Here is a 12,825-nt window from a genome sequence, read left to right as displayed (position 1 = left end):
TATATTATATTATATTATATTATATTATATTATACTATATTATACTATATTATATTAATATTATATTATATTATTTAATGCAATTTTATATAATAAATATAAAATATTATATTAAACATCTACTTTTAATATGTATATTATATCTATTTTCATAGCACCATTCTCGTGACCATCTTAAAATTGTAAATATATTTTTTTAAGTACGTTTTGTCCTTAACTGATAATTGTGTTTCACTTCCAGGTGGCCAATGGAACAAACGAGGGAGCAGATGGAGGTGGAAAACGACCTCTATTTTTCAAAAGAGATCAGAGTTTTCCGTTTCTGCAAGGATTGGATGAGAATGGCCTATCACCGGAGCTCCAGCGACGAGCTGCAGATGGAGCCACCGGGGTCCAACCCACCAGCCTACAGGAGAACAGAACCATGCTGTTCACAGTGAGTGCCACACACATACTCCCTCACACATGCAAATATAAACATCAGAACCAGAGGTAGGACTGTGTTGACGTTTGCTAATCGCCACAACAGGAAAAAGAGCAGCAGAAGAAGAGACAATCTATGCACTAACCCCAAACAAGGGCTTTTCTCAATACCAAGTACACAAAGTTTGGACTTGCGTCCTTGGTAGTTTGGACTTGGGAGTACAAACTCACAAGGACGGGAGTACGCAATTTCTGTGATTCTGCAAATGGAAACAGCAGCGTTTTTGATAACGTCACTCGCCTTACTTCGCTACTCTGGTTATCTGTATGTATATTTACAATCAAATGAATATCCATTATAAAAGTATAAGTATAAAGGATACGAAGCTATACAAAAAAACAATAAAGAAATACAAACAATTCAGTCAAACCTACAAAGTACAACTACTTCAGGGGGGACTAAATGCCGCTAGGTGGAACAAACCGCAATTTGCAATACTGTCTGCTCAAAATAAATGTCTATTTTGAAAAAATATGATTTCCAGTGCGCACAAACGTACCAGATTACTGAATGCCCTGTTGGTTACAGTGCTTACTTCCTTTTTATTCATATTTTTTCAAACTATTTCTCTATTAGTAAATACTGTAATACGATTACAGTATCAAGAAGTTGCCATGTAAAGTAAGTCTGTTTAATTTAGATTTTTTTTTTTAAATTCATTTTCAAATGATTTATTTCTAATTTATTAAATGTTAATAAAAAAAAAAAATATATACACACATACATACTATCGGCTTTATATTGGCCACGCTGCTCTCTTAAGATATTCGTATCGGCCATCAAAAAACAATATCGGTCAACCACTAATACACAGTCCTTCACTGAGGTTACTAATCATTCACAGGGTCACAAAGAACAACAGCTCTTACGCCTTTGTTTAGCCCAGGCCCTTTTGTTTGTTCTTATGTGAATCACATCTAGATCTATTTCACATTGACCTTTTCACATAAAATCTGCTTTCCTAACATAATCCACAAACCGGATTTTAGTTGAAATGCTGTCTTTGTTCATGAGAAACTTGCAGTCCAAGATTATATGATGATTCTCCCAATAATTGCATTGAAATGTTACATGAACATGTATAACACACAAACACCACATTATCTCTGAAGCCATGCAGAAACCTGTTTGGGCATCTGCTAAAGGCTTTCAAAGAAGCTCTCTTCGTCTTAGTATTTCTCTGTAGAGATACGGCACACAATGAAACATTTTAAAGTGTGTGTTCTGTGGTGTTTTCAACATGGCTTGTGGTAATTGTATCGCTTGTCTCACACACGCTTGTGTGTGAGAGGTCAGAATGCCTTACACCTGTGTGTTTGCATGCATGTGCATGCATGGACATTTGTGCAGGTGTGTCTCTTTTATGTGGCTCTTTTATGGTCATTTTTGAGTCACACTATGAGGCAATTCCTCTGTCTCTTCCTCTCTTACTCTTTTACCTCTCTGTCTGTCTCTGTCTCTAATTTAAATTCCATGTTCCTCTCCCCCAAGTGGAGTGTGAGATGGTATGTCAGTGTTGCCTGAAGCACATGTTGTAGCCTGAAGCACGTATAGATTCTCATTAAACGAGTCTCTGCTAAAATCATCACTGCTTCGATTCACACAAATCTGTAGTCCTGCAGTGGCCTGAAAGTATTTGGACACACAAATCACACTTAAAAATGTATGGTTGTCATTGCATTACTACATCACAAAATATCAAACCAATTGGCATAATTTTTAATGAAATATATTTTAATGAACACTAAAAAAAAAAAAAAAAAAAAAAACAACATTTCACAAAAATTTGAAAGAAGTCTTATGCTCCACAAAGGCTGCATTTATTTATTCAAAAATAAAAACAATAATATTGTTAAATATTATAACAAATTAAAATAAATCTTTATATTTATTTTAAAATATAATGTATTCCTGTGAAATACAAATGTTTTGTAATATTAATATAAATGTTTTTACTGTCACTTTTGTACAATTTGATGCATCCTTACTGAATAAAAGTAAGAAAAATCATACTGCCCCAAACTATTAAACTGTAGTGTTTAAGATAGTTATAAAATAGAGTAGAGGTTTGCACCGGCTTTAAACTGTAGCCCGAACCTGGCCCGTACCTGAGATCATTTAACCCATTATCGTTTAACACTGAAGCAAAAGAGAAAAAGCACATACTTACCCATTTTGAAACTTTTTTTGGGTGAACATTCTTTCCTCTGGAACTCAAACTTCAAAACAAAGTTTTATCTTTCTTTAAAACTATTTTACGCATGTGCTCTTCTCACGTAGTCTTCCGGTCACAACACTGCAGACGTCACGCAAACCTATAGTTTTTATTTAGTTCTGAACCTGAAGCTATTTATAAAACAAACCACAAACCCGACCTGAAACCCGTGAATTTTTTGGGACCCGTCGGGCCCGGGTCAGGTAGCAGACCTCTAAAATAGATATGTTTAGCTGGCCGGTCCTTTTATTAGGCAGAGCAACAATACACTGTTTAAAGTCCCCCTGTAGTCAATAATTTTATCCCTTAAAACTCATCTTTGATCACCAAAATTACATATTTAAAGTTTTTTTCTGTGAAAAGAAATTTATTCGTGCCTTAAAATAGCTTGAATGTAACTCAACACCCTTGCTTCGTTTAGTATAAGCAGATGCATGAATATGCAAATTATCCCCACCTCCACTCACTCAAACCAGCTCAGAGATCCCCCTCACTCAACTTTACTCAAGTTACTGTAGTAAATGCTGCACAATGGTATTGCTCTTTACAATGGTGGACACATAACTGTAATTAATGATTAGATTTTGTTCCAGTTTGCCATCTCAGCATAGAAACACTTTGAACATCATTGAGCATCATAGAACGTCAGTGGAGAAAGGCCTATAGTTCTTCATAACATCGTAATATACATCATATACATAATTCACCCGCTACATTTCATACCAGCAGAAAAATATACAGAGATAGATGGCTTCTCTTGAGACTCCCCTGCTTCGCAGAATAGTTAATGATATGCTGATGCCCGCCTGCACGTTGACATGATTGGTTCAAGGTAGTTTGTGACATAAGAAACACCAGTGATTTCAAACCGCGGTTTTGAGATTGTCTTTGGTTCACTGCAGTTCTGATGAGAAAATACTCAGCAATGGTGTTGACTTATGAGTTTGCACATGGTTTGTCTTAAAGCATATTAAAAACACTACATAGACATAAACCGCTTTAAAAACTTGATTTTTACCACAATTAAATCAAATTGTATGGTACCTTCATTTGATTTATTTACCTTTATTTTACCAGGAAGTGTCATTGAGATTAAAATCTATTTTACGAGAGAGACCTGACCAAGGTATCAGCCAGACAGTAAGACAACATTTTTAAATACAAGTACACAATAGAACAGAAATATTAGAACATGTATCCCCTCAACAAAAACAATCACAAGCCTCCATTATCCCTCAGTTCTTTTTTATGATGCCTTTAAATTCACCAATAGACATATTTGTCTAGGTTTAGATATTTTTGCAAATTATTCCATGCCCAGCCCAGGGTGCGTGGTAGGAAAATGCCGTTTTCCCCATTTGTGTTAAAACTCAAGGTACATTAAAAAGCAAACACTTGGAAGAGTGTAGCTGGTAACTGTCAGAACTAAGACAAAGAAGGGTACAGAGATAAGCTGGGAGTTTTGCTTTATAGATAAAAATGTACCAGTGCTGTTTTCTACGTATGGTGGTTAGTGATGTCCAACCCACCATCTCATAAAGAATGCAATGATGAGGACGGGATTTTGCATTTGTAATAAAGCATAAAGAAGCATGGTATACTGAATAAAGGCTTGTTAAGATGGAGGAGGCTGCATGCATGTATAATATCTCACCATAGTCAATCATAGTTAGGAAAGTAGTTTCTTGTTGGTATCAAAAGTAAATTTGATTTATTTCTAAAATAAAGCCAATCTTCTCTGAGTTTCCTGATTAGATTAGCAATATAGACAATTAGCTAAATGTTTATCGTCTATCCAAATGCCCAAGTACTTGTAAGATGGTTCCCTTTCAATAGTTTTACCATCAGATGTAAAAATGCTAAGGTTGTCAAGTACTTATAAATGTTAACTTCTTCACCAGAGCACTTTGCAATGACTGAAATGCAGTCTGAAGCTCATGCACCGCCTGTGTTATGTTATGGATGGAGTGTGTAAATAATAGTATTGCCAGCATAAGCTTTTTTTTTTTTTTTTTTTGCTTGAATGTCCTTATCCAAATCATTTATATAAATAGAAAAAAAAAATAGGTCCCAAAATGGGACCCATTCAATGATGTTTCTAATTAGCTAGTTAGACCAATTAATTCATGATTTGTTTGATTAGTGCACATGAACAGGTTTGTATTTATACGGCGATTCACAGGGGTTGCTCACTTTTATATTGTTGTCGATTGTTTCAAAGGCACACAGAGTTAAAATGAGGATTGTGCTGAGTAATATATTGTTAAAAGATGCACACTGCAAGATCCGATCAGCACTTCCTGTTTCTCTGACTGACAGGAAGCTGTCAGCTCCTCAGCAGGAAATGACATGGCAACAATGATGAGCTTCAAAGATAGCAATTTTTTTTTTAAATGACTGAATTGCCTGCAGCAGCAGCCCCGTTATTATGAAATTACGTTGTGGGCGATCTGTTCCGGTTTTATTTGTTTGTTCTTTTCTTAATAAGGAAGTCACATCTAATCTGTGGTGATGTGTTTGCTATTGTGTAATTTTGTTTTTTAGAAAAACAAAGGGGATCATCCACAGGGGAAGCAATGGTCACAGTGTGCACTTATGTTTTTAATGCTCTCTAAAGTTGTGGAGTCAGTGATCCTGTCTATGGGAACAGTATAGCATTTGCCCATAAATCAAAGCAGTGTTTCCTGTACATTCAGTGGCTGTGCTGCAAAATAAATAATATTTTAGCTGAGTTTGAAGTCTGAATTTGATGTATTATTATAAAGGACCAAGTCTCTCGCGTCACAAAAACAACACAAGTTTCCTGGCTGCACGCAGAAAGCAAACATACAGTGTGATAAGTGTTTAATGAACAAATGATTTCAGTTCTAAATCAAAGTTGTTTCTGAATGAACATACGACACTTGCTGACTTATGGCAATGAATTTTGATTCAGTAAGTGGTATTTTTTTATTAGAACAGTACCTAAAGTATTATTGTTTTTTAATGTGTAGCCACCATTCATTATAGCAAAATAAACTTAAAAGGGTGAACAGAGAAAATAAGCAGCAACTAGGGCTGCACGATTAACCTTTATCGCATCGATATTGAGGTTTTAACTCCCGCAATAACCTAACCTCAGGAGTCTGAGGTTTTTTCCCCCACCTCTGACATTTGAGTGACAAACCTATTAGCCAATCAAAATGGTCGAATCTCGCGTTCCTGGCTTGCTGGCCAATTAGAAATGGCAATGGAAAGTTACAAGGTTGTATGCAGTGCACCGTATTTCTGTCAGCAGCAAAGCAGCTAACACACAACGTGTAGGCTACCTCGAATTGTGCCAATAGAAAAAGCTTGTAACTGCGCAGAAATGGCCGAAATATGCGACCATTTTTTGAGAATGTGCGAGTTAAAATTTTATGTGGTCGCATTTGTGCGAGTGCATGGTCATGTAGCCTACTAAGTTAAATTCACGCATGAATTTTCTGCATTGAACTTGTTTTAGCGCCCGCCAAAGTGAATTTTTGTCCCGCCAAAGTATTATTTGATCGGTGAGTAATGTAGATGAACTGCTGCGCTTGTGAGTGACAGAGCGCATGTTTAACAGAACGAGCAGAGAGAGAGCCGGTCGCGCGCGCGCGCATTATCTCTCTCTCTCTCTCTCTCTCTCTCTCTCTCTCTCTCTCTCTCTCTCTCTCTCTCTCTCTCTCTCTCTCTTCGGAGCCTGGCGAAAGTAAACAAGACTTCACAGTCTCCAAACTAAGCGCTGTCTTGCTCTCTCTCCCTCGCACAAAATAAATCGACACGGTGGTAAAAGGTCGGAAGACCAAAGTTTCATGTGGATCATTCGGAGATTTTTTTCCCCCCTGAATTACCGCTGGGTGTGAATTGTGCTAAATAAATTGAACTCAAAAGCGTTCCGGACATTTAACTGACAAAAAAAAAAACTCTTTAATTAAACGAAAAAAATATCCAGTGATGAAATTTTTTCTGTGTTGACAGAAATCTTGGATGTCCATGTCCTAACTGCTGGGATAATCACACAACGCGCATGACACGTCCAATTCGCGAACTAATGACTCCTTTGAACCGATTCATTTTAATGAATGGTTAAAACAACTGATCTTTCCAACAGTGAACTCAGGAGGCGTCTGAATCGGTGTATAACTAATCAGTAACACTTTACAATAAGGTTATATTTATTACATAAATTACATAAAAAGTACAGTTTTAAGCTTTAAAATAAATAAAACCAAAAAAATCGAAAATCGCACCGCAATCGCAATATTTGTCAGAAAAACCGCAATTAGGTTTTTTCTCAAAATCGTGCAGCCCTAGCAGCAACACACCGTTTTATTTTAAGTTCTCTCCCTCATCCAGCTCTTCAATGAATGTCCTGGATGAATAAATGCTTGCTGTATCTAAAACTATGAAGTTATGATCTCATCTGTTATACTACAGAGGAAAACTAGAGGCGGGTCAAATAATATAGTGGTTGCACAGAGGTCTTGTCTCACAGAGCAAATATGTGCATGGTCGTCTGGTGAAACCCAAAACACACACACACACACACACACACACACACACACACACACACACACACACACACACTGATTTGAATTTCAAACATGTTGTTTACACTGTAAAACTATGGAATTCAATTTGAAATGTAATATGCAAAATGACAATGCAATATGTTAAATGGCAATGCATTTCTGTATTTAAATGCACATTTATCCATTACATTTGTGCAACGTTGGTGCAAAATGAAGTTGAAAAATCAATTATATAATTTACATTTGCCATTTCATACAATAGTTTTAATATGTAAATTGAATACATATTTAATGCTTTATAAGTTGCAAAATGAAAATGTATTACAGAAATGATCACATATGTTTAACATGTTCAAGCAAAAACTGTAGCAAAATGATAATTTAAATGTTATTTTTCCTAATAGCATTTACACTCACATTTAAGACCCTTGCGACTGCATTTTCATTAAATGTCCTGGTGATGTAACCAGTACGATGTTGGAACGTCTGGGATCATTTTCTGCCTTATCAGGCGTCGACACCCGTCTGGTGTCAACTGCTGCTGTTGTCTGATGCTGGACTGTGTTAATGATGGTTTCGTTTTGTATAAAATATTCTCATTGTCTGATACACATATTCTTATTACTGTTAACTATAATTACCCAATAATGTTGGAGATCATACAATTTTCCTTTCAAATGCATAGGCCCATTACTCTGAGATTACAGAATATGATGGGTCAAATTCATTGCTACTGAAAATTCTGACCGCTCTTCATTTCTTCATAACTGACTCTAATGTTCAATAAAGTGACTCATGTGATGTATGAGCATCTCCCATTTCTATTTTATTTAGCATATTGATCAGATATTGATAAATCTATAGGTACAGTAGGGTCTCTGAATCTGGCAGGTCAAATTCATAGAAGACTAGCCTTTTTTTGGGTGAATGTTGTAGCAGGTCGGGGGCTGGTGACATCATCACCTGTAATTAAATGTCTAGTATCTTAAAAACCAAAGCAGCACAAACAAAACTTTAACTGGCACAAACGAACAAGACTATTTTATTTGGAGCATGTTGGGGTCTGGGTGACCTCAGAATGACCTATAAATATTCTTTTAATATCTAAAAAACCGAAGCAGCACAAAAAAAAAAAAAAAAATGTAGAGCACAAATCAGCACAAACTAAGTTAAAGCGATTGAGCCTATTTTGCTGACGTTTTGCATATGGTGGGGGCAGGGCCAACTTTACGCACTGATTGACAGGGCGGGAGGGGTAGGGGACGTGATCGGCTCGGAATGCATTCTCAATTTGCACATTGAATTTTTCTACATTCATTGCGGGACATTTAATGAAAATGCAATAGCTGTGAGTGTAAATGCAATTAAGAAAAATAACATTTAAATGATCATTTTGCTACAGTTTTTGCTTGAACATGTTAAACATATCTAATCATTTCGGTAATACATTTTCATTTTCATTTTACAACTTATAAAGCGTCAAACGTTGCACAAATGTAATGGAAAATGTCAATTTAAATACAGAAATGCATTGCCATTTTACATATTGCGTTGTCATTTTGCATATTACATTTCAAATTGAATATTGCTACCCATATGCTTCCATATAAAACAGTCTCAGCTCTGACATCATTTGGTCAGCATCCCTGGAAGAACCATCATTAATGGCTTTATTTAGCACACATGCATATATTTACTCTTTGAAAGGAGATTTTCACTCTCTCCATCATTTTTATCTACACATGCACATTCATTTATTAATGTATGTCTGTCTGTTTCAGATTGGGCACGCTCAAATCTTTCTTGTAAGTCCCGACACTAAGAAAGTGGCCATAGAGAAGAGCTTCAAAGAGATTTCCTTCTGTTCTCAGGTCTGTTTCATCATGTTGATGCTAAGATGTTGTTGTGGCCAGTTAATTATATTATGCCTACATAATGACTTTTAGTTAAATAGAGATCTGATCAACAATCGGGCATGATTGAGCAAGACCTCAAGCTCGCTGAATTCCTAGTGTAATTAACATAGCTGTAAAGAAGTCACCCCTTTGTCTTTGCACTTGTCTAAACCTGTTTTCTAAATATTATTATCCATATGCTGCATCATAGTATCTAAACATTTTCCAAATCAGGTATTGTTGCCTGTTAGTGGGTGGTAAACAATATGAAAAATTTTACAATGTTAAAATTATTTATATACTTACTCCAAAGTTTGGGGTCAGTAATTGATAATAAATAAGACATGTTTATTGAGCAGCAAATCAGCATATTAGAATGATTTCTAAAGGATCATGTGACACTGAAGACAAGTAATGGCTGAAAATTCAGATTTGCCATCACAGGAATAGATTACATTTGAAAATATATTAGGAAACGGTACATTTAAATTGTAATAATATTTCACAATATTACTTTTATTGTATTTTTGATCAAATAAATGCAGTTCTTTCAAAAACTTCAAAAAAATCTTACTGACCCCAAATTTTTTAACAGTAGTGTAGTTGTCTAGTTGACCCTTTACAAGTGCCTCTTTGGCTCTTTTTCCTCATGAATTTCTTTTTCTTTCTTTAGGGTATTCGTCACGTGGACCACTTTGGCTTCATATGCAGGGAGACGGTGGAATGCGGAGGCTGCCAGTTTGTTTGCTATGTTTTCCAGTGTGCTAACGAAGCTCTGGTGAGAACCATGGATGAATAGATGGTGGGATGAAAACATTGTTTCCATCTGATGAACGTATTCAGAATAGTTCCTTTAGAGAGGACAGAAAAATTAGGATATTTGATAATGGTCTTTTTCAGTCAAGTGAGGTTGAAAATACAAAGTGCTATGAAACATCAGAAGGAAACTATAAGTATGTTGGAAATTATTTTGCATGGATTGTTTTTAAATTGAAGGCTGTCTACTCGCCTATCGCTCTCTTTTCTAACATCTTCCGTTGGACTTTACCTGGACTTCCCCGTCGTTCAGTGCTGATACTGCGGGGCATATTCCTGGGGCAGACACTCAGCTGTCCTGATGCAGTTTGGCCTTGAGCCTAGGACCGCTTCCTCTGTCAGCTGCTTCCAGCTAGTCCCCCATGACTGGTTATGGACCATTTTTCATAGCTCCAGGCCAAACCTTTCGGCGACCGGCATGAAGCTCAAGTATTCCATCTCGCAGCTGCTGAATCTTAACAACTGCACCATTCCAACGTGCGTTGCAGCCATTAAAGAACGTGGACTTCTGAGCCGACCGCGATATATCCACAGAAGTTCCCATGGAAATGTTATTTACCATCAGCCTGGCCACTCTGCTTCAGCCATTCCATCCATCTGGACCACTGTCGCACGTCTGCCGCGTCATCAGGGCAGTGTCGCTCTCGGTGTTAGTAACACGGGAAACACCTTGAGATCTTTGCACGCTCTGCTGGACAGCACGGGAAACATTGCAAGATCTCTGCACACCAATCAGGACAGAAAACGTGGAGTGGAATCCAGTGTATTATGGCCTTTAAAGAGATTCATTATCTCATCAACGCTTAAAATAGAACTTTTTTATACACAATCCCTCACAAATAAATCATCTTTTATACAAGATCACATCATAGACAAGGGATTAGACCTTATGTGCATAACAGAAACATGGCACCAGCCAGAGGTTTATTCAGCATTAAATGAAGCCTGTCCCCCCGATTATAGCCATCTTGAGAAAGCCTGCAGTACTGGTCGTGGTGGCAGCTTAGCTGTAATACACTGGTAGAAATTGGAGCTGTCCCCCCTCTCTCTGCCTACACTGTCCTCATTTGAATGCCTTGCATTTAAACGTAAACCCCCTTTTCGCGTGACAATTCTTCTTATCTACTGGCCCCCCAAACCAAACTCAGTTTTTATTTCAGAGATGCATGATCTTCTTACAACACTGTGCACCACTTCTGCCAACATTATAATACTTTGAGATTATAATATTCATGTAGACACCCCCTCTTGTCATTTTGCAGCCAAGTTTCTGCAACTATTGGACTGTCTTAACCTCCAACAACATGTTGATGTCCCCACATACTCCAGGGGGCATACTCTTGACCAGGGGTGTCCAAACTCAGTCCTGGAGGGCCACTGTCCTGCAGAGTTTAGCTCTAGCCTGCCTCAACACACCTACCTGGAAGTTTCTAGAATGCTTAGAAAGACTTTGATTATCTGGTTCAGGTGTGTTTAATTGGGGTTGGAGCTAAACTCTGCAGGACAGTGGCCCTCCAGGAGCAGGATTGGACATCCCTGCTCTTGACATTTCAAACTCCACCCCCATTTGCAACTTTCTGGTGTATGATCTGGGTGTGTCTGACCACAACGCCATCTCAATGGAGCTGCCACTCCCCCTTTGCTCACACCAAAAACAATCGTCGAATCTGCTAAAGGGACCTATAAAACATTAACTTTGACACCTTGACCATAGACCTCCAGCATCTCTCCTCTGCTGATTTCTCTTCAGTCACTGAGTCGGTTGACTTCTACAATCGATCTCTGAGCAGTCTCCTAGATCTCCACACCCCTGTCAGAACTAGAACTGTCATCTTTTCTCGCTCAGTCCCTTACTCCTGTGAACTGCGGAAGATGGGCGTGTCCTTGAGCGACGTCTGAGAACAAGCTTATAGAGAACATCAGAAGGCCTATGCAAGGTCCTGGAGAGATGAACGTTCACAGTTATACTCTAAAATCATTAACAATAACTCTGGAAATTCCAAACAACTTTTCTCCACTATAAATCACATCCTTAAACCGCAAACTTTTTATTCAGAAGCCCATAGAAGAGAGGTGCAATAATTGTATCACTTTTTTCAGACAAAAAGTAGACTCCCTCCGCTCTCTCCTTTCTAGCTCCTCTGCCTTACCTGTCCCGACTGTTGATTCACATTAGGGCTGGGCGATATGGGCAAAAAAAATTATCAATTTTTTTATATATCAGTCGATATCGATAATTATCACGATAAATGTCAAATCTTTATTTCTTTCAAGTTTAAAGGCAAATTTTTGCTCCTAAGTGAAAGTTGTAGAAACCAGAGCGTTAATTGTAAACTACTCTTATGACAAACACTTGCCAAACAGGTGAACATTTCACAAATCTGAGGTAGAACATTCAAACATTTCTCATTCTTCCTTAAAATAAATATCTTAATAGAAAAATCTATTTCTTAGTTTCTGCATGGGCTCATTTTTAAGCTCATTGCATTCAGAAAATGTAATATTCTGACTGTTTGAGTTTTGTTAAAATTAACCATTGGTCATCCAGTATCATGCATTTAGATCATGATAACAACAGATAAAACCAGGCATAGCCTACAGCACCTCACTATCATGGCAAAATGTAACTTTATGGTTTCTATGGTATTTGTATGAAAAACAGTAGCCTAAATACATTATTAAATACTGTAATTATATTCCATTAGTCCTTTAATACATTGTCTACATTAATAATATAATATAATAAAATATGTATATCCCACATTTCATGGTGCAGTTAATATTACTAGGCTAACGTTACAGTAAATCCATGGTAAATGACGGGAATTTGTAGACGGAAAAGCCTTCTGCGCACAGTGTTTCTCCCGTTTGTCAGCGCTG

The 12,825-nt window shown here is 37.2% G+C and overlaps 1 protein-coding gene across 7 annotated transcripts in view; it reads left to right on the top strand.

Annotated features, from left to right (window-relative positions):
• Positions 1-12,825, top strand: part of tbc1d1 (TBC1 (tre-2/USP6, BUB2, cdc16) domain family, member 1) — a 76,356-nt gene that overhangs the window by 27,095 nt on the left and 36,436 nt on the right. For all 7 annotated transcript variants that reach the window (XM_081362140.1, XM_081362139.1, XM_081362137.1 and 4 more), the window contains 3 exons: positions 242-436; positions 9,016-9,105; positions 9,803-9,907. In XM_081362140.1, the coding sequence (XP_081218266.1) occupies positions 242-436; positions 9,016-9,105; positions 9,803-9,907 (390 nt within the window). The remainder of the gene's footprint in view (positions 1-241; positions 437-9,015; positions 9,106-9,802; positions 9,908-12,825) is intronic.

The sequence above is a fragment of the Scardinius erythrophthalmus genome (genome assembly GCF_964197995.2).
Source record: "Scardinius erythrophthalmus genome assembly, chromosome: 3".
NCBI classification, from domain to species: domain Eukaryota; kingdom Metazoa; phylum Chordata; class Actinopteri; order Cypriniformes; family Leuciscidae; genus Scardinius; species Scardinius erythrophthalmus.
The sequence above is the reverse complement of the archived record's forward strand: the minus strand, read 5'-3'. Positions and strand labels throughout refer to the sequence as shown.